The sequence below is a fragment of the Gouania willdenowi genome, chromosome 7, assembly GCF_900634775.1.
Source record: "Gouania willdenowi chromosome 7, fGouWil2.1, whole genome shotgun sequence".
NCBI lineage: Eukaryota > Metazoa > Chordata > Actinopteri > Blenniiformes > Gobiesocidae > Gouania > Gouania willdenowi.
In genome coordinates this window covers 6,355,021-6,377,453 of record NC_041050.1, presented here as the reverse complement: position 1 = coordinate 6,377,453, position 22,433 = coordinate 6,355,021, and the positions used below count along the sequence as shown (strand labels likewise).

Genomic DNA, 22,433 nt, shown 5'->3' with positions numbered 1-22,433 from the left:
AAGAGTTTAAGAACTAAATAGAATTGTAATCTGTTGTAGAAGCAAAAGTTAAACTATTTTGAAAAATGTAATTTGACACTTTGAAAAACATACCACTTGTTTTTGATATTGGTTCTTGAATTACAGTTAGATCCGATTTACTTGTTCTCGTGAATTAAAAAAAAAAAAAAAAAAAACTTAAATGAATTGTATTTCACACCATTTTGTACTTGTAAAGGTGAAATTTGTATCTATTGCTATCACGATTTGATCGTATTGTTTAGTATCGGGACATATCGTATTGTGACATGGAAACCGTGAATTGTATCGTACTTTCAGATTTACAGCAATGCACACCCCTACTGTAAGATACAGTAGAAAGAAAGAAAAGGACAAAATCATGACTGTTCTATAGTGAATATTAGGACATGGAGGAGCAAGGATTTCAAAGACCAATATGTCTACATGCATGATGTCTACGCTTAGTGGTAGACGTGACCTGAAGGTAAAGTGGAAGACGCAGAAATGAGTTGAGCTGAGAAGCAGATGAGTTACACACCCTCCTCTGCAAAGATGAACTCATCTAAGCTCCTGGTCTGAGTTGTCAGGGAAAGAGATTGTCATCCTGATCTGTCATTAGTGCTTTAATAAATTGAAGCCATAATGCTGCTTCTGGCTGGTCTTCTGGGTCAGTGTTTACCAGTAGAGGACACAGACAGGGACAAGTCACATGTGGTAAAAACAATGGTGCTGTTGTTTTTGCAGCAGACTCGTTTGTCACAGTGGCTGATTCTCTCCTGTTCACCTTTGTTTTCCTGGTAAATGAATATTTGTTGGGTTTTTTTAGTTGAGGAAATTTCTTTGAAGGCCTGGAGAGGTCAGTGTGTTTGTGGGTCAGGGAGGGGGATTGTGGTGGTCTGGTTAGAAGAGAAGAGAGCTGAAAACATGCTGACATGGGGAATATCTTTATGAGCAAACTGCACAGAGAGGCAGGAGACAAAATACCAGTTTGAAAAGAGAACTGGGGGCAGTGAAAAACTGAGACAATGATGAAAGCGTGCTAGTAGCACACACACGTGTTGAGCACTACTCTGCTTTCTTGGTCAGTGGACACCGAAAGCTGTTGTCAATACATTAACCACTACAATCATAAAAACTTGGTCGACGACATTTTTATATGTGACATTACCTAGACCAGTGGTTCTCAACCTTTTCAGCCCACGTATAGTCATCTTAAAGATGTAAATCCTTGTTTTAATCAGAAACAAAATCGGTTCAAAGTTACAGAAAATCATGGAAAAGGTAATGAAATAGGAAATTGGAAATTAGAGTGGCCAAAAACAGACAGAAAAGGTAGTAAAAAGGTTTCAAAGTGTCAATATTGGCTTACAGGGGACAGAAATGGGGGGACGGGGGTTTAGGCGGGGTAATGTAATTTAGATAGGAACAATTAAAGAGGTTGAAAGTGACAATGGGTCAACATATGCAACATTAGGTGGGAAAAGTGGTGAAAGGGGTTTATAAGTGCCGAAAATGTCTTGAAAGTGGAAAAAATGTGCAGAAAAGGCATTGAAATTTGATGGAGAAGTGGGAGTAATGTAGCAAAAATGCATTAAAAGGAGCAAAAATATGGCAAAAAAAGTGATGAAAATAGGTTCAAATATAGCAAGTTTGGTGTAGTTGCAAAAAAAAGGGTAAAAATAAGTAAAAAAAAGGGCTCAAATTTCTTGTTTCTTGAAGGCATCTGACAAACCCTTCCCAGTGTCTCGCAATCCCAAATGGGGTCCTGTCCCGAAGGTTGTGAACCCCTGAACTAGACTATGACAATAGTTTTTTTTTTGTTGTTTTGTTTTTTTAAATACATGTGAACACAAACTATTTTAAAATATATTGATATTTTTATTAACTGATAAAAACGAAACTATGGCTCACCACTAGTGCATGTAGTTACTGTTCCTCAGTATAAACGTAGCCTACATAAGTTATAGATACGTATGTGCATGCATGTGTGGATCATTGGGCAGTTTCTAAAGGTGAAACTGGACTACAACCACGCCCACATGTAAATATCTGTGTCTTTGTCTGAGCCGCCCGGTGAGGGCTGGAGCAGGACTGTGATCATGGTGTTGGTATGTAGGCCCCTCACATCATGCACCACCGGCTCCATTGGATAGATTCTGATCTAGGGAAGAGGAGGATTAGATGAGGGGTATCAGTGATAGGAGAGTAGCAAGGTTTAGGGGGGGAAAAAAACAAAGAAAATGAAGGAAGAGGGGGAAAAAAGCCTTAAAAAAGTACGAGGTTGATGAGGGATATCAGAGGATTAGGTGATGGAAGAGGGTCAAAGGAGCAACAAATGACTCTCACGTGCATCTCTTTTATGCTGAAATTGATGAGAAAAATCTCAACATTTCACAAAGCTTTGGTTAACTCAACTAATTTTACTCATAATAAACAAAAATTATTAATGTAAATATACACTTTTTTCATAAGAATGTAAAAATTGACAATAAACCAAGGATTAATCTGTAAGAGCTGTAAAATAACCCACACTAAAACAAGTTTAATGTATTCTGCAAACATGTATACATTTGGAAAAATACAAAGAAATTCAATTCAATTTACTTATTATCACTTAATGCTTAAATTTTGGTTGCAAAACTTGTTTCATTTCCATTAACATGTGTAAATGTAGTAAAAAAAAATTTAGTACCACTGGCATATGTTCTTGCATTAACACTCACTCTGCATAAATTCATAGATGCACTCTTCCCTTAACTCACAAAACATAACCACTGCAGTTGCACCAAAACTTAGTTAGTGAACCCAGTGTCAGGTCCAGTTGCTATAGTAACAGCTACAGTCCTGCTGGAGGTAATGAATTGTTTGTCACAAGTTACTGGACTTGATACTGGTGACAGCTAATCCACTGTATGAATAACAAGGAATATTTAGGATTTGCTCAAACTTAGTGAAACTGCCCAATGCTCTTTGGGATGTTCTTGACGGATGGTTGGTGGAAAGTGACGTAGCCTGCCAGTGTCCCTATATATGTATATTAACAACGAAGAGTATTTTACTGAAAGGAATGCGGGGACACAGAAAACGACCTAGCAAACACTTCTCAAGTCAGAGTTATCATGAATTTAATTACCATTTTCCTCCACATTTTTACATTTTCAGGATCTCGTCTTTTGGTGGAGAACGTATACAACACAAACGGTGGATCACACGTACATCTCACAAGATGCGGCCCTGGCGTATTGACTAAAGGTGCTTTGAACACTAAAAATAGCTTCACAGTTCCCTAATCGCATGTAAACAGGTTGCAGAGAGATACGCTTGGTTATTGTGAACTTTGACGCTAAATTCTCGCATATGCAAAATTACAATGTCAATTCCGTTAATCGGGCATTTTATGATCAAAGATCAGGGCACACTCTGTTATGTCTGAGTACATGATGTAAAACCTTCTTCACATTTGAAAGAACTCCTAAACATCCAACAAGGTGTGGCTCACCAATACACAAACGTAATTATGGCATGAGTGAAAATAGAAATGACAAGCCCTTAGATTGGACCACTAGAAAGGAACAGAGAACAGTGGTGGGCAAGGGACTAGCTTAACAATTTTGGTCAGTTGTGTAAATTCAATTGGTAAGAAAATGTCTTGAAGTAATGGACAAATAAAATGAGTTGGACCCACTACCAACTCCCATACACTGGGTTTGCGCATTACAGTTTATACAAAGTCATTATATATATATATATAATTGTTTTCTGCTGCTTTGATTCTAACATGTTACTGTTAGTCTCATTTCACATATGTTAGTTCTACCTCAGGTGTGTAGTATAATACAGTATTTCAGTGAAATGGTCCCAAACTTTTGAGACTTTAGGTTGGTTCTTCTTCTGTTGCACAATACTTCTTCAACTGTAAATGGTGAAGCGACACTGCACCCAGCAGTTCATGTTTAGTACTGCAGCAAAAATGAAGCAGAAAGCTGATTAGCTGACATTAAGCAACGCGTCGACGCAAATTTTTCTATGTTATGTTACTAATCATTTTTCCATTATTGTTTATGTTACACACATTGTGGTTGGCGTAAATCTCAATACTGTCTATATATTTGTTTCATTTTTTTCTTATGCCCACCCCTGGCAAGAATCTCAAACTCTGCCTACGCCAACTCCATGACTTTTAAAATTGTTGCTCTACCCTGGTCGTCATTGAATGTCTTCATGTGTTCTGCATTGGACTGGTGACCTGTCTAGGGTGTAACTTCCTAAAAAAGTTTTTGATGGTTAAGATAGGTGTGCCCATGAATAGAATAAGACAACATCTGCGAAGTTGATGGAGTGGGTGGAGAGTTAAGAGCTTTGTGGATGTTTTGAGTTCTAAATCCTTGAGATCAGACAACAAACGGATAGCTGGAATGTAGAAAGAGCGCCGCCATTGTTGATTTTCTTACCTATGAAGATAAGCAGGACCCCAACTGTGACCTGTAAACAAAGGGAGATGCTTATTAGGGTGATTTAACAGTGGAGGTGTAAAAGGAGAAGTTTGGCTCCTGATCCAGCACCGCCTTTAGCTGACAGGCGTTGGCCATCATCAGGAGAGTCAAATCCAGAGAAGAGGTTTTGTTTATGTCTCCAGGATGCAATCAGAGAATATTAGAAATAATAAGGCTCAGTGGAGCGTTGTGTTACCAAACAGAGCAATGAGGTAAGACATTGATGTGGATCTGGTTGATCGCAATTAGTTCAATGAGCAGCCTGGTTCAGAAAAACCATCATCATTGAAAACACACTGTTTAGTGCAGCAAAGAGATAGAACAAAAACACTTAAAGGTCAGATATTGCTAGCACCCTTTTCTGTTTTTGTTTTGTTTATTGTTAGTGTCATGTTACTGTATTATGAGCAGATTATTCTGTTAGTGGGGGTATGGAGCACACATTAAGCTCAGTGTTTCAGTATTTGTTGACTTTTCAGGTCAAAGTGCTGATGATTAGGTTTCTGGTATCCGTAAACATTTTGATGGAGAATTGCAGAGACTTCAGTCTTATTCTGTTCTGCTCACACTGAAGCTCTCAACGCCTGGGGATTGAGCTAAAAACAAAATTCAACTCAATAAATAATGATACGTTAACAATCAATAAGAAGTGGCTAAAAGGCTAAACCAAAACTAACATTTCAATGAGTTATCAGGAAAGAATTAATAATACAAATATAATGTATAATCATCATTAACAAATTTCCACATTGCCAGATATTCTTATCTGGATCAACTGGAAGAAATGTATATGCCTATCAATAACCATACAGTGGGTCCTAATGTATGGACGCTCCCATTTTTTGTAAAAATTGTGATGAAGTGTGCAATCCAGATCTGATCTTGATGAAATTTGGTGGGGCAATTGAGGAACCAACCCAACATAACTGATTCAAATTTCATACAAATCGGTCTATTACGAACCAAGATATTAATTTTTTAAATTTCACCAATAATGAGAGATTGGGATTATTAAATATTTTATCTGATCCAGATTCAGTATATTTACCTGGATCCATTACAAAATTTTAGGTACCGGTAATCTTCCATGGCATATGGTCTTTCTTTGGTTAATTGAAAATGAACAAATAAATAAACACTAGTAAAAATATTACCTCCTTGGCAGAGTTACTACAATGTATAATCATCATTAACTATTACATTTATAAACAATTTATAATAAAGCTGCTTTAATGGATGAATTGTACTTATTTGCTCAATTGCACTGGAAGAACTGAGTGAAATGGCTTAATAATGGTATTTCAGAAGCATTTTTTTTGTTTGTTGACTGGTTTTTTTTATGTTTGTTTATCAGATTCACCACCTTCCCTGAGGACTCTATGCTTTAAAGAGAAAAACATGCTTGAGGCCACTAGGTGCTAAATGTGCTGGATCGTCCTCATCTTTTCCTTGAAGCACTGCTGTTGAGGCTGATACGTACCTGCGTCCTCTTCCTGAAGCCTCTGTGCCAAGGCCAACCAAAGCCTGGATCTTTGGACACACTGCAAATACAAAATAATCTGAACTCACATCTTTTTTCTCACAACACACTCCAGCAGCTGCTTTGTTTCTCAGAGATTACCCAAACCACAGATCTGGTACGAACTGTCTTTCCTCCACATCCAGGGTAAAGACAAAAAACAAAGATATATTGTGCAGCACACTTTCATTTACTGGAGGGAAGACTTCAGCCTATTTATTATGTCTTCAATCTGTTGGCTTGGATTTGGATAAGATATGTGGGAGAAGTACAAGCTGTACATAACAAGTGATTCCAAGTGTTAATGAATGATATTTCCACAAGCCAATGCTTTATGAGAAATGGTTCACATCATGCCATTGTCAGGAAGGAGTATTGATTGGATATTTTCCCATTGTGCCTGGATTTTAGATTTAAATTCAGATTTTACAGCCTCATTTTAAGTCACTTACACTATGAACTGCATATTCAGATGACACGTGTTCACACCTTCACGCAGGTGGTTTGACTGCTCTATGGTTTTTTTACTCATTTAGTTTGTGAACACACAACCTAAGTCAAAATTCTACTTTTATTGAAGAATAAAACATTTTTTTCAAAACTCAAATGCTGACAATCAGTAAAGACAAGAAGGCCCGTGTGGATTTTAATTATGTTTCAGGGAATATGTTTATTTATTTATTTTTAAACAACTATTATTAATTGTGTATTATTACCAAAGTGTATAAAAACATATGTGTACTAATGCACCAATAAAACATACATACTTTATACTGGATACTGGACATGATGCACTGCTATGTCACTGTCAAATGTGATGGTTGTTTTAATGGCTATATCTACCTATAAAAGCAAGGGAATGTCTGCGTGTGTGTGTGCGTGCGTGCGTGCGTCTCCCCGACGCGGTGCAAGTTCAACCTGAAACTTGGTCAACGGGTTCCAAATACCCCAAGTGTGTGTATCTGTACATTACAGAAAAATACACCAAACAACAACAAACATATGAAAATGACTCGAAATACACAAAATTAAATATTTATACAAAAATATACAAAATAACAACAGAAATGCACAAAACTACACTAAAAAAGATACAAAAATACACAAAAAGATTCCAGAGTCACACTGCAATGGCAACAAAAAAACAATAATTATACAAACAATCCACAAAAAGACAACAGAAAGATACAAAAATACACATAATGACTCCAAAAACATACAATACAGAAAAATACATTAAACAAAAAATATATAAAAATTAGTAACAAAAACAATAATTATACAAAAAATGCACAAAAACACAACAGAAAGATACAAAAATACAAAAATATGCACATATTTTGTTAATTGGTAATACCGGTACATTAAACCAGGAATTCTCATCTGGTGGGTCTGTCGCGGCTCTGTACTGGGTGGGTTGCGGACAGCTGGTCAAAGATAAATAAATTCTTAATGTCTCTCGTGTTGGACTTGCCTTTTATTTTGAAAAAAACTTTTCTTTTGACAGGCATGCAGTGAAATGCATGTTGCACAGGAACATATATAGATTTATGTTTCAAAAACAGATTATGTATGTGTGTTTTCAACAGCTATTTAAAACAAAAAAAAAAAGTGGGTCATGATTTAAAGACCGTGGCAAAATCCATTAAACACATTTTATGTTACATACAAGACTAGTACAGGTACTCTTTAAGTTAATTTCTACTACAAAGATCTTAAAATATTTAAGTGAAACATTCAAAGAACATTCATCTGGCATTTATTGCTACATGGCAGTAAATTGTGCTTTATTGAAATGTTTTCCCCTGCAACTGGTCCCTGGATCCACAAAGTTTGAGAACCCCTGATTTAACAGATTTAGGTGACAGAAGCAAGTCACTGACTTTTCTTGTTCACTGTACTGCTTTTTTTATAGTGCATCAAAAACAAGCTGCTGACATGGTTTTACTGTCAGTTTGGAGCGATTCCAAAAGTGCAGCATGAACACAAACCAAGCTAAATGAAGTCCCGCCTCGGGGAACTATCCCTATGTGAACGCATAAAACATCATTTTAAAATGCAACAACACTCCTCATTGCTCCCAAATGGAATGTGATGTAATGGAGTGCACATGTGACTGTGATTTACAACCAACACCACAAATGGTCCGACACCGTCATGACGTGTCAGGGTCAGCCAACACTAACACAGGCTTTTCAGAGACTGCTCTTTATCCCCAACAGTCAACAGACCACAGTGAGATAATGCTTGTTTTCAGGTCCTTGCATGTTTTTAACATGGAGTCTCACAGTCTAGAAACACAGATGATGAATTTTCTCCAAAAATCTGTATTATGCAGTCGTTTGTTGTCTTGACACACATAGTTGTTGTGTTGTTTTGGACCTAAAAGGTCAAACTGCCTAATGAAGCAAAACTTTTTGTCAGAAAATACACTAGCCTCTATTAACTTGCTAAAAACTATATTACACAGTTTCTCTTATTCAAGTTTTCTGTCAAACAAACTTTGGGATAGAAAAAGATGGAAAACCTTCTGCATTGACATCATCGTTTGTCTTTCAGAGATCAGAAAACCTATGTTTTTACATCCACTTTATCTTGAATGAAGGAGATCTTCACATCGTTGTTGAGTTACACAATGAATCATGTTTTCGTTTTCATTTTTACTTTTTCCAGCGGACTGAATTAAGAGTTTAAAGGGCCGGATTTGGCCTCTGGGCCTTGAATTTGACACATATGAATTAGAAAGTAAAATAGATATTAAGAACTTTGTTTGTCTATTGAGGGATCCTGTTAAAGGCAGAGTAGGTAATTTTCAAAATTTAGCATGATTGTGAATGTAGCATCCTCCGAGGGCTCCAATAGCAGACCTAAACTCATTGCTTGTATTGTATTGTCGTCTCATGTCTCATTCAGCGGTAAGTAAACACTAAACTTTATCATTGTATATGTTAAAAAACATGACCTTTAACTCTGTCACCGGTGACGCGCTTTTTAGTGTGGGCTCGTGCACACGAGGGGTCGAGAACGAGCAGAGAGACAGGGAAACGTGATTGGTTAAAAAAAATGAACCGTATTTTTTCAATGATCTAAGTTTTTACAGGTTTACAGCTGCACATAAGGTCTTAATTTTGTGTCAGGAAAAAAAAAAATCCAACCAAAAACTTAAAAAATGTATATGGAGAAAATTACTTACCTTACCATTAAGGTTAGAATGCTTCATGATTTGAGTCAAGTAGAAATTTATGTCCAACTACTCAGACTGCCAAGAAATCTTGGTTCAATGAGCAGTATTTCAGTCGAGGTAATGAATATTGGAGAAGGTCAAGGCCACTTAGCTTGAGACACACCCAGAGGCATAGAGTTCAAATCCAGACATGGGTGAGTTGAATTTGATTTAAGCTAAATTGTTTTTTTTTTTCTTTGTTCTTGTTTTTAGGTCAGCCTCTGCTCCAACTCATTAGAATTTAACGATTGTTAAAGTGAAATTTAAATTTCACAAGACAAGCTTAGTTTGGACAGCCTCGATTTACACATTTATTGATTGTTTAATCATTTATTTATACATTTATATTGTGCTTGTATGAAAATAAATCAAACGACAACACAGGGAAAAGAGTAAAGCAGAAAGTACCATAAGTATTTGGTGGAATAACAGGAAAATAAAAAAATAAATAAAAGAAAGAAAAAGTAGAAAGCTGTATTTTCCCTCCTCGTGCAAATATTTATAACAATGCATCAATGCTTCAGTGTTTCCCTTCACATGTCCGGCTGGTTTTTATGCATTTTCTCAAACAGAATTAAACTTTTAACAAGGGGGAAAAAACATATTGCGTAATCAAAGGCCTTGTAGTGTTTTGGCTTACTTCCCAGCAAAAGGAAAGGAATTCATCTAATTCATCTTGTGCACCTAATCTGAAACTTTGCCCCTTTTCCCACGTCATCACCTTGACTGATTGTGGTTAGATGAGCTGAGACGGCCTGTCACTGCGATTCCTGTGTCCTGTTTTGCTTTCCATCTGACACGTGGACGGATCTTTGCACGACAGCACCGTAACGTGGGTTTATATTTCACCCAATCCAATGCATTGTTATTGAACTAAAAGCCAACAAAAGATGTTCACCCTTTAACTCAGTGGTTTCAAACTCATTTTAGTTCAGGGGCTAAATACGGAGCAGTTTATCTTAAGTGGGCTGCAGATTTTAGGCAGGAAAATGAGTAATTTAATCAGCATTGTGCCTTGGTTTGCGCTTCCACGTGTAAATAAATGATCAAATATGTACTGGACTGATAATATCAAGTGCAACAAGTGACAGATATCAGGCTCTGCAGGATCTTCACTTTCATTTTATTTGATTTTGCGGCCAATCTTTATGTAATTTGGGGACATTTTGTGAAATAATTTGAAGAAAATTGAAGGATTTTGGAAAAAAAATTTGGAAAGGTTTTTTTTTTTTTTAACAATTTGAGATTAAAAATGACTGCCATCATGTGATATAGATTTCAACAACTATAATTGGGCAAAAATTGGACCAAGTTGGACGATCCAATGACAACTAAATTTCAACAACTATAGTGGGGCTAAATTTGGACCAATTTGGACGGTAAAAAATCCCCATATTTCAATGACTAAATAAGGACTAAAATTAGACTACGAAGGACGGTCCAATAATAACAACAATTATAGTGGGTCTAGATTTGGACTAAATAAACCCCAATTTCAACAAATATAATTGGGCTAAAATTGGACGAAGTTGGACGATCCATTGACAACTAAGTTAATAATAATTAATGGTTTCTCAGGCTTTTTTGCTTTTTCCTGAGGGCCGAATTTGATGCTCTAAAGGGCCGGATTTGGCCCCCAGGCCTTGAGTTAGACACATCTGCTTTAACTGAATGAATGTGCTCTTCTCACCATGCTCATACCTCAGCACTTCTTCTCTGCTTCTTGTCCTATCAGCAGCCCCCCTCTCTCTCTGTCTCTCTCTCTCTCTCACCTCCAGCTCTGGCCCTCCTCCAGTTGGGGATCGACCCAATTGTAAATCTAATTTCCATGATTCTCTGTAGAGCTTTTAGTTTTACAGCCTTTACAGTGCAAAGCAAACATGACTGTTTCGGAGCCGCTGTCCATCCAAATCATTGGTGGCACTTACAAAGAAGCACAGAAAAGCATTAAATCTCTTTTAATATCTCAAATTAGTACATTTAATTTTTAATGTAGAACAGTTGCAGACGTGAAGTGCAAGCCAATGCTCATCTCTTCGCAGGAATGAATTCATACCTGTCTAAATGATTTAGTCTGGTTGGAAAAACATTATAAATTAGATCAATTGCTCATTTTATTGACCATAAGGCTATTTCATTTCGTATTCTCTGGTTAAGTATTTAAGTGTCTCTGCTGGGCTGCCATGTGCTCTCCTCTAATGTTTTCCAATTACATAATCTCCCACACACACACACACACACACACACACACACACACACACACGCACACACACACGGAAATTAAACAGCATTGTTGAGACCATGTCGATGAAGATTCAAAAGCAGAGTTCATTTCCTTGTCCTTTAAAACAATAAAGCATAAATATTTGAATGACTGCACATTTCAATTAGTTGAGAAATGGCAACTTTAATTGCAACATAAAGCATATAGCAAACACTTGGCATGGCTATACAATTCAAACAATGTCTTTGTGGCGTAAAGCAGGACATAGTTGCAAGAAGGTGAAAGTATGTGCATGTGTGCCTCTGTATTATGTGTGCAACTCTGCAAGCCAGCTAGAGGAAATAAAGGAAGACATTTATTTTTAATAGGGGCACTCAGGTGCCAACATTACTTCATGCAACAGCTCAGACTGTCATCTGACTCACCACACACAACGCTGTTGGAATATTTCCTTGTTTTGGATCATTCTGTCAGCACTGCTGCAAAAAGATTGCAACACAACACGAGGCATAAAGTTCCATGACAACCTTTTTAAATAAAGAGGAAACGTGTGGAATTTAGCTTTTGATCAACGTGTTGTTGTTTTTTTTTTTTTGGTTTTTTTTACATTTTAATCTTGATGCACTGTTCACCTTTCCAGAATGAACCCTATATCATCTATCCTGAGTAAGTGGGAAAAGCTCTCACGCCTCATGACCCTGAACAGGATGGATGCAGGAAAAAGACAGAATGATGGATAGAGGGATGGACGGATAATGTTTTCATGATTTTCCAAAGCCTGCACAAAATATTTATGTGACGTAGCATCACAATGGGCTTTTAGATATTTTACTCTATAGTTTCCTCTAAGGTGTTTGCAGCTTACTCTGATGTAGCATTTAAACCTAGTGTATCATTGGCCTACTTTACAAAATGGAATACTTTTTACAAACACAACATGTACTGGTATTACAGCAACAAAAATATATAGGACTTATAGGTAGAGATGGGATGATACACTGAGTTCATGATACAATCGATAATAATGGGTTCGCAATAACGATACTGTATTTTTGAGAAGGAAAAAGACCAAAAAAAACCCAAACTTTTATTTGACTTTAAGTCTGGACAAACTTAACCATACCAATCTGGTTTTATGTAGGGGTGTGAAATGCATTTCCATTATTCTGATGATACGATACGATATATCCCGATCCTAAACAATACAATATACATCGCAATTGCCATAATTACAAATTTCATCTTTACAAGTACATAATGGTATGAAATACAATTTATTTCCTTTTTATTATACTTGCGAGAACAAGTAAATGGTAACTAACTGTAATTCAAGTTTTTTTTAAAGTTTAACTTTTGCTTCTACAACAGATAATGTTAAGTTCTTAAATCCTTAAAAAAGTAACCACATACGTCTATAAAAGTGTCCAGTATGTTTTATGAAAATAAAGTGCAATCAACTTCCAACCTAAAATGCATTGAGGGTGACTGGGTGTTTACGAGCTATGCATGTTAGCGCAAATAAATGTTTCATTTATTTTTCTTTTCTTTTTTTTTTTTTTTTAACATTAAAAACATGATTAAAAAAATTTTTTGGATTTTTTTTTTTTTTTGGATCAATACGATAATCTGATATTGAAATATTGTGATATATCACCACTTTTAGTTTGTAAGGCAAGGCAAGGCAAATGTATTTAACTAGTGCATTTCATATACAAGACAACTCAATGTGCTTTACATGATAAAAAAAAAGTGCAACAGAAAAGATTCAACAGTAAAATCATCAGTGAAAACATTTAAAATCATCAGTAAAAACATTACATCAACAACAACAACATGACCAAAAATCTCCTTCTCAATCATACGCAGTAGAGAAAAAAAGTGCGTTTAACTTTGACTTAAAAATGTTCACATGTGATGCTGACTTCGGTTTGTCCCACTTTCTTTGCAGCATAACAACTAAAAGCAGCATCACCATGTTTGCTGTGGACTCTGGGCTCCACTATGTGACCTGTGTCCATAGATCTGAGAGACCTGCTGGGTTCATACCTGACTAATTATGTGACATATAATGTATTATATATATATATATAGAGAGAGAGCAACAGATTGGATTTCAAAGCTTTAGCCTGGTGAAATGATTAAAAAAGAATAGGAGCATTTTTTGGTGTGAATGTAATTTTCTGCAGCATCCACTGGGATGAGTCAGGCGTGAGAGAATTCCTCACACGTGATAGGAAGCTTTTACAGGGAGTAGCCCTTTATCAGTAGCCTAGTCATATCCTCACACTGGGTCTTCTTCTTCTTTATTGGTCTTTACGTGTCTGTGTGCTACTCTTTGGTCTGTAGACGCAGACAGGTGTTAGAGGGATGAGTGTCCCCCTGTCCGTGGCTACAGCGGTGCGGTGTGATTGGTTCGAGTCCCTCCGCTCGTTACCAGGGGCGTGGAGCCGGAGCTGGAGCCAGAGCCTTATCCAGCTGAATGGGAAGCACATTTCTCCACCTCGATGATGTACAGAGCTGCTGTGCGGAGAAAACAGCTGTCCGGAGGACTTAATTACCGAGGTCAGCGTGGGGGAAAGTGACCATTTCCGTTGGCTATTTAACGTTTAAGTTTAGAGGACGTAGAAGAAGAAGAATAAAAAGAAGAAACGACACGAAGAAGAAGAAGAGCCTTGGAGGCAGATTGATATAAACTGCCGTGTTATCCGTCAGTATGGACCATGTGGTTAGCTAACCAAGCCTGCACTCAGTCGTGTCTTATTTACTGCGGTTGGAAGAAGGAGCTCTCGGACGTGGAAATGGGGATAGTTTGCAGATAGGGCGTTTTTTTAAAGTACACCTCATGTCGTGGACAGTCGTTTAAAGGTTTACGAGGTCTCGTCGTTGGCTGGACCCAGCGGGCTGCCCTCAAGTCTGAACCCTTTCTTTTCGCTTTTTAAGCTAGGTGGGTACATGCTTATTTATGTATCAATGTTGTGATTTCATAAGCAGTTACGGTTAGTATTAAAGCTTAAAGCAGGGCTTCGGTTTAAACGCACGCCAGTAATGGCCCTTGTATTCCTGGTTAGCTTGTGAGTCCCCCTTTAGGAATATATACATTTTAACAGTTTGTTTTATTTATTTATTTTAAACGTGTGTATATATTGTCATTTCATGTTAGTATTTGCAGCTTTTAATTATCATATCCGAGTGCGCATGCGTGCACACATCTATGCACAAAGTAGCAACTTTTTTCCTGTTGACTATTGGGTGTAAATTTCTAAGCATTTGTTTAATTTTAAACGCTGTTTTGGGAAATTTTAGGCAAAATGACAGACTTTTTTTTTTTTTTTTTTTTTTTTTTTTTTAACTTAAATATTTGTTTAAAGCTATTTGCTCACTTTTAATTAGAGCTCGACCGATTTGTGATTTTTAGGGCCGATGCCGATATTGGGATAAATTGGAAAAGGCAAATGTGCAAATAATTTTCCGGAACACAATGTTAAAAAAAAAAAAAGAAAAACTTAAAATTGTAGTTGCTGAAATCTCAAACAGTAAACTTGGAACTTGTAATTTTGTAATCATTACTGCCGGTTCCAAAGTGCCAGCTAATAGTGCAGAAAGCACAGCTTTGAACTTTTGAATTTTGCTTGTAGTTATTCACTGCTAAATAATAAGCCAATAAAACAAAATAGAATTTGGTAAACTGATGCAGAAATTAAACAGAAAATTCGAGGCTCTACTCATGCCAATTTTTTCTTACCTGCTTTTTCCACATGTTGAGAAACATTATTGGACCTTTTATAACGGCACTAATCGACCTCTCTTTTGCAGCTCATCTTATGCCGTTCCATTGCTGCAGAACATCTGTTCTGGCAAACTGAAACCTCTGGCACCCAGCGTGTGCTGCTGGCAGTGATTTGTTAATCTTTGTGTTGGGAATCTAGAGCCATGACACAAATCACCTGGAAACCAAAGTAAAAACTAAACTCTATTTAAAAAAAAAAAAAAAAAAAAGAAAAACCCGTCATGGAACCACAGGCCAGTTCAAACTCTGGAGTCCACGGGGGAGCAAAATACCCACCTGTGCCAAACTCTCAATGTGAAATGTCTATTAATGTGTACGAGGCCATGGGTGATGAAAATGTCAACCATGTGGACCCGGTTGTGAGAGGCGGGAGTGAACCCAATGCGTACCCTTCCTCCAGTTATCAGAGGAATGTGCATCAGAGATTCATCAGGAGGAGCCTGTGGTTCACGGACTTGGAGGAGCAGTCCTTTGAAGTTCCAGAGTGTGACAACAGGAGTACAATCCTCAACATAAATATCAGGACGATCGTGGACAGGACACTGGGTACGAGCTGTGGGCTACAGGAGAGTTCCAGCACAGAGAGCCAAGGTGGGCAGAAAGACAGCGCCACAGAAAGCGCCAGTGCCGACGAGGAAAAGGGGAAAAGTCGAGGTGCCTTAAATGCGATATTTAGTACTGGTGGAAAAGCTGCTGTTAAGGCAGCAAGTGAGGAGACGGAGGAGGAGGCTGAGATGAAGGCCGTTTCTACGTCTCCAGGAGGAAGGTTTCTCAAATTTGACATAGAGCTCGGGAGAGGATCTTTCAAGACCGTCTACAAAGGCCTGGATACTGAGACCTGGGTGGAGGTGGCCTGGTGTGAGCTGCAGGTAAACAAATGTAACTGTGCTGATTTGCAAGTCATCTGTCATGCAAGTAGGGCTGGGCAATATATCAAGATTCAAGATCTATCCAGTTTTCTATTTTGGCGATATAGAAAATTACAATAACGATATACATGTATTTTTACAGCTCAATTTGTCTTAAAATACTCGTTTTGGGATTCGCTGCTTAAACGGCATTAAAAGCGTTTTGATTTGAGTGCCTTCTTGCCCATAAATAAGCCACACTAGGGGGAAAAAAAGCCAAAAGTGGCACATATTGTGCAGCTGTTTGTTAGTAAATGTGGCATTTTACATCAGCAGATTGAACCCAGAATTGTTTTTCTGGTCTGACTTTATTTGAATTGGGAATATCAAGATTTATATCGTACAGTACCGCCATTTTGAGAAAAAATATTGAGATATGAGTTTTGGTCCATATCATCCAAGCTGTTTATATAGAGAAGTTGGTGCTTCTGGTGTTCAAATGCAATAATGGTTTTCCATGTTACGTCAGTGATTAATCTCAGGTGAGGAACGCCTGACTCCCATTGAAAGTCCTTTTTGCCCTCCTTTTTTTCTTCAATGCGGTAATGGTATAACGCCTAGGTCATCGGGGAGCTGTCCGTCAGCCTGTGTCTCATGAAGGAGTCTTAAGTTGCAAATGGGTTACCACCGCTAAACTCTAAAAGGTTTACACAGGTTAAGTGATTGACATGCATGAGCTGCTGAAGTGCACTGATGGGCTGTTATGGCTAATACGCTTTAAGGGCTGTGTTTGAAATGGCACTACAAACTCAATGAGTATATACTGTCTACTATATATTGCTTGTACAGTGCCCATCGAAAGTATGTATTCATATAGTGGGAGCTTAAAGCTGATATCCAGAGTTTCTGAGAAATCTGTATGATTCTTTTGAAATATGAAAAAAATATCTAACTACTCTTTTACTATGATTTTCTGCCCGTGGTCATTCATATAAATTAATGTATATAAGTCCCTCCTTTGTCCTATAGACCCTTATACAAATGGAAACGATAGGTTTTGACTTACCGTTTTTGAGACCGTCAATCAAAGTGAATGCAGAACTGCACGGAAACAAGGCCGCGCGTCACAACAGCAAACAGGTAAATATGATTTTTAGCTCTTACCTGACCCATAGACCTATATCGATGCGACCTTGTTATGCTTTGCGATGCACGTGCAGAAAAGTAGAGGCGTGGCTTCTGGTAGTAGGAGGAAGTGAGGCTGTTGAGGGCGGGACATCGAGACGTTTCTCAGAAACTCCATATAGCAGCTTTAAGTATAGTTGTCAATTATGGGCAAATGAGTTGAAGGTTGGATGTACAAAGAGGTGTACATACTCTGTACTGTGTAGTGTTATAAAGGGGTATATTTGCGGGTGCAAAGTAAAATAGCGTGTGCGATTTCCTTGGTGTAATTTTATGGGACATGTGCATGATAAATTGATAAAGTTCGCACCAATGTTTGCTGGACTTAAGCAAATGGATAATAAATGTCATCCCCTGTCCTTAGACCCTCCTTTGGTTAGGAAAAACTAAAAAAAACCCAATGGGAAAATTAATTACACACAAACGTCATGTACATCCAAGGTGCACGTTAGGTTATGAACATGTGGTGAAAATATCAGCATTTATAATGATGTGTTCGTGGAGAAATGTGCATGTTTATGCGGGCATGTGTTCACAGTACAGAGCCAAGCCAGAGGATATCCGGACGCCCCTCCCTCCTCTCATGTCACGTCTAACCCGTGTTCAAAATAAAATTAAAATGAATTTAATTTAAACACCAAATAAGTCCAAAATAAGATACATACACTCGGGCGATGCGCAAGCTGTTAAAATTTTCAGCTAAATCAGACGCCGCGTAAGGGAGATATGCGCTCCACACACACGCACACAGAACTTTCTTGTATTATAGATAGATAAGTATGATTAGGATGATGACCGTTCTGACTGAAGTATACTTCCAAGTTTCCCACAATGAATTTTGAACCTACGGCAAAAACCTGAAGTACACTGAGGCCAAATATCTCCGTTGATTCTCCACCTTTGAAAGTTCTGAAAGCATTTTGGAAATAAACTGAATAAATAAATAAATAAAATAAAAAATTTTAAGTGAGAAAGTGACCAAGTTGAATATCAACATGTGGTCATTTTATCCATAAAATTCACTTAAACACATTTCATGCTGACTTTTTGGAGACCCTCCATTGTGCTACTTACAAAACTTCCGGTTAACTTCAAAACAAGAGCCCTATTTACAAAAGCGTTAAAAAATAATGGAAGAGATGCTTTTTGTTTTGAAAAGAGGATGTTTGATTTTTAGCTTGAAGCCAGTCCCAGGACGATTTTACATTCTGCTTGCAATGCATCATGGGTGGGGTGGTTGAGTATGACTATTGTGTCCACCATGTATACTAAAAAATGTCCTGGCATAGTATACATCCGGGTATTTCTTGCATACTCATTCTTTCCATACTATCTAGTGAACGCACTACATACTAATTCTGACGTCAGAGTTAGTATGAGTAGTACGTTGGTATGCTATTTTAAACACAGCCCCTATATTTCTACAGTAAACGGCCATAAGAAAATCACAAGCTTAGTCTTTGCAATAGTATTAACTAAATATTTCCCTCTATTGTAGACTATAGTAAGGATTATCTCTCTTACTTTCTCATTCCCTCTAACAGGAGGCTTAAGGGGGGTCTTGAGTAAGGATGATGGACCCCTTGATTGGAAATTAACATTACCCTGCTTTATTTCTTCAGCATTTAGCTAATCCAAGGTTTTTTGGTATTATTTTTATGGATTTAGAAATGCAATAAAAACTTTAATTCAAACAATCCATGCAGGAATCCCTTGAAAATAGCCCAATTTGTCATGACGTGGTGCATCCCTCCCTCCGTGCAACAAGAGGCAGGCAGACAGGAAGCAGCTGAGGTGCGTTGCAGCCCGCTGGGATCAGTGTGGCGGTCAGCAGCCTCATTGAAAACCTGCCGGGGGTGCTGAAAACAAGCCGTGTCAGCAAACTATGAGAGACGAAAGAATGCCAACAGCTTGAGGCATTGAAAATAACTAAACCCGTTTTTGCGTGACTCAGACTTCACAGTTTGTAGTCCCGTCTTATTCCCTGTCAGGTCTTTCACAGGCTACATGCCATTATTACGGTATAGCGGAAGATGCAGTCACTTGACGATGGATCAGTTAAATTATGTTGTCATGCAGACTGATGACAGCAGTCCTTGTGTCTTCATCAACTTGACACCACGGAGCGCAGTCAAGATGACTGACTATGGAGCAGGAATTTCCTCCGTTATATTTGCTTACGTATCCTTCATACAGCTTTGCAATCTCCTTGTGGTTTAAATAGAAACTCTAAAACTAAATTCACTGCATGTATAATCACTGAGCAATCTTTGGTATAGATCAGGGACAAAAATGACTACATTTATGTTGTGAATAACTGATGCCTCTTATTGGAAACTCTTAATTTCATCCCTGTATTATCTCGGGCAGGAGATGAATATAATAAACATTCATTTAAATACTTGTATTTGATGCTTAACAATTTAGATTTTTTTTTTTTTGCAGCACGCACTCACAGAGAGCTGTTGCTGGACATAGAATTAGGTTTAGGCATTAAATATCTTGTATAATCCTTAACACCTATATGAGTGTGTTGCATTTTTAATTTAATTTAATTTTTTCACGGTATTTAAACTGATATGATTGCTGGTCGACCACGACGGCATCGACCAATTAGTCGACTAAATGACCAAAGTTGGCAACCGTGGCTCAGGTGGTAGTGGGTCGTCTTCTGATCGAGAGGTTGGGGGTTCGATCCCAGTACCTGACTATGTGTCGAAGTGTCCTTGGGCAAGACACTGAACCCTAAGTTGCTCCCAGTGGTCGACTAGCGCCTTGCATGGCAGTCCTGTCCCAGTGGTGTGTGAATGTGAGAGTGATTGGGTGAATGAGCTGATATGTAAAGCGCTTTGAGACTGCTTCAATGTGGGGATAAAGCGCTATATACTGTAAATCTAGTCCATTTACCATTTTACCATTTACTTAAATCTGAGTATTATCTTTAGAGCGCAATATCTCGTGGCAGCAGAAAAGTAATTACGGGCAGAAAATTTTTTTTCTCCATTGAGGTTTATTAGCAGGGTTTATTGAGTAGTTTTGTGTTTGAAGTCATGTTGTTTTGTGTTTCATACAAAAACACTCAACACCACCGATCGGACAAAGTTGATTTCAATGGGTTTTAAGTTTGCGACCGGAGTCGGAAAGAAAAATATTTCTTTGTTGCATTTTTCCCTGTTTATTGTTGCATATACTTTATGTCCGCTTTGCTTTTTTTAATCATGGTACCCATGGCAGAAAACGGGAAATCAAGAAATCTCTGAGGACATACCCCACCCCTTCATTTCTTCCATATTTCAGTAACATTGCTCTGTAGCTGATCAATTATCCTTGTGATGTTTTCTTTATTTATTCCCTCCTCCACTCATTTTTTTCCCCTTTTTATCCCATCTCACATCTAATATTTCCATGCCAGGCTGTCGTCACAACACAGATGGTCCTGGCTAAAGCGATGATGATCTGAGAGAAGGAGAGTTTTTCATTGTTTAAAGAGAACCCTTACTGTTCTTTTCTTTCTTTTTTGTTTGCGTCTTTCCGTAAACAGTCGCAGATTCACTGTTGTGCATTTGTCCTGTTTAATCCTCCACTTGTGCACACCTTCAAACGCAGTTAAATTAATCGGTTTTGCATTTGTTTCTTTGTTTTGCCGAAAGATTGTTCTGTAGCCTCAATCTGACTCTTGGTTTGTTCATTCTGAACTGACATCGCCTCTGGTAGTTAAGCTGCGTGTCTTTGCTAGAGATTTGGCTCCTGAAGCCAAATGAGCACATTGGAGGATCTGATTAATCACTAGCACAGAATCTCATATGCAAACAATAGCTTTTGTTGTAATCACAGATTAGATTGTACTTTCATATGGGAGCGTAATGTGCTTTTTAATGTGCTTCATGTCTTGTGTTTCTGGCTAGCAACAACTATTATGCTACTAGGAAATAAAAAGATAGAAACTCCCATTTGGGTCATTGGTTACAGCCCCTTTGGCGCTGAGAGTCCTGGGGTAGTAGTGTAGGGAGAGCCAGACTGCATGGCTGGAGCTTATCAATGCCTCCATCTTCAGGAATGGAGATCCTCCTGTTCCTTTCAAGCAAAGGATAAACCTGTTGGAGCCGCAACTGTGGCTTGTAATATCACTCCTCCGTCAGGTGCTTACTCAATGGAAATGAGCTTTTTTAGTCAAGTTTTTTTTTTTTACTATGTATAAATATCACATTTAACAGAATAAGTACACTTTGACAAGTCTGTCATCTCTAAAACGTTAATTTCCCATCTTCTTCAAGCAAATTATGCCGACATATAAAGACTGCAAAGGTACTGCCTTATCCATTTTTTTTCTGCATCGTCATGCTAACGAGATAACCGTAAATGCATGCTGCCACTCTGAATCAAAATGACTTGATAATCAACAGTGTTGTCTTGTTTTTTTTTAATTTTTTTTTTATTCTGAAGCACTGATGAAAACTTATAAACATTACTATTCTTCAATAATAACATTAAATGTGCAATCACATATTTTAAAATAGTAATAAAGTTCTTTGAAAGAAATCAATATTTTTCATGCTCAATGTTCAGCAAAGCCCCATGCCCCCCCGTCATGATATCACGCATCCTCTCTAGTTTTTAATGACTGCACTAGCCACTCCGTGCCATTTCAAAGCATAAAGTCCCAATCTTTTCCTGCTAGCACGGTCCTTCCAACACATATGTCATTACGTTTGTATACCATTACATAGCACAACAATAATAGACTTTTGTTTGTATGTAGGGCTGGGCGATATATCGAATATACTCGATATATCGCAGCTTGTAGTCTGTGCGGTGTTGAAAATGACCATACCGTTAAACTCGCGGACTTTTTTTTTTTTTTTTTTTTTTTTTTTAAAAATATCTTAGTGGCATTATGCACAAAAGGTGCACTTAAATTTAGTGTTGTTTTGAAATGTCATCTTAATGACAACATGCACAAAAGGGCACTATTTGTTTTAAAATATTGTAGTGGCATTATGTACAAAAAGTGCACTTTAATTTTGTGTTTTGAAATGCCATGTGAGTTGCATCCTGCACTAATGTCTTGTTTTGAAATGTCTCTGTGACAATTTTGCACAGAACGTGTTGACAATTTTATGTTTGAGCCACTCACTGTTTCATAAATACAGTTAT

General features: G+C 37.7%; 1 protein-coding gene across 10 annotated transcripts in view; it reads left to right on the top strand.

The window, feature by feature from the left end:
• The first annotated feature begins 13,703 nt into the window (after positions 1 to 13,703).
• LOC114467685 (serine/threonine-protein kinase WNK2) overlaps positions 13,704 to 22,433 on the top strand; it is a 61,516-nt gene continuing 52,786 nt past the window's right edge. For all 10 annotated transcript variants that reach the window (XM_028454154.1, XM_028454158.1, XM_028454157.1 and 7 more), the window contains exons 1-2: positions 13,704 to 14,403; positions 15,273 to 16,115. In XM_028454154.1, coding sequence (XP_028309955.1) covers positions 15,468 to 16,115 — 648 coding nt within the window. In that variant the 5' untranslated portion in view covers positions 13,704 to 14,403; positions 15,273 to 15,467. The remainder of the gene's footprint in view (positions 14,404 to 15,272; positions 16,116 to 22,433) is intronic.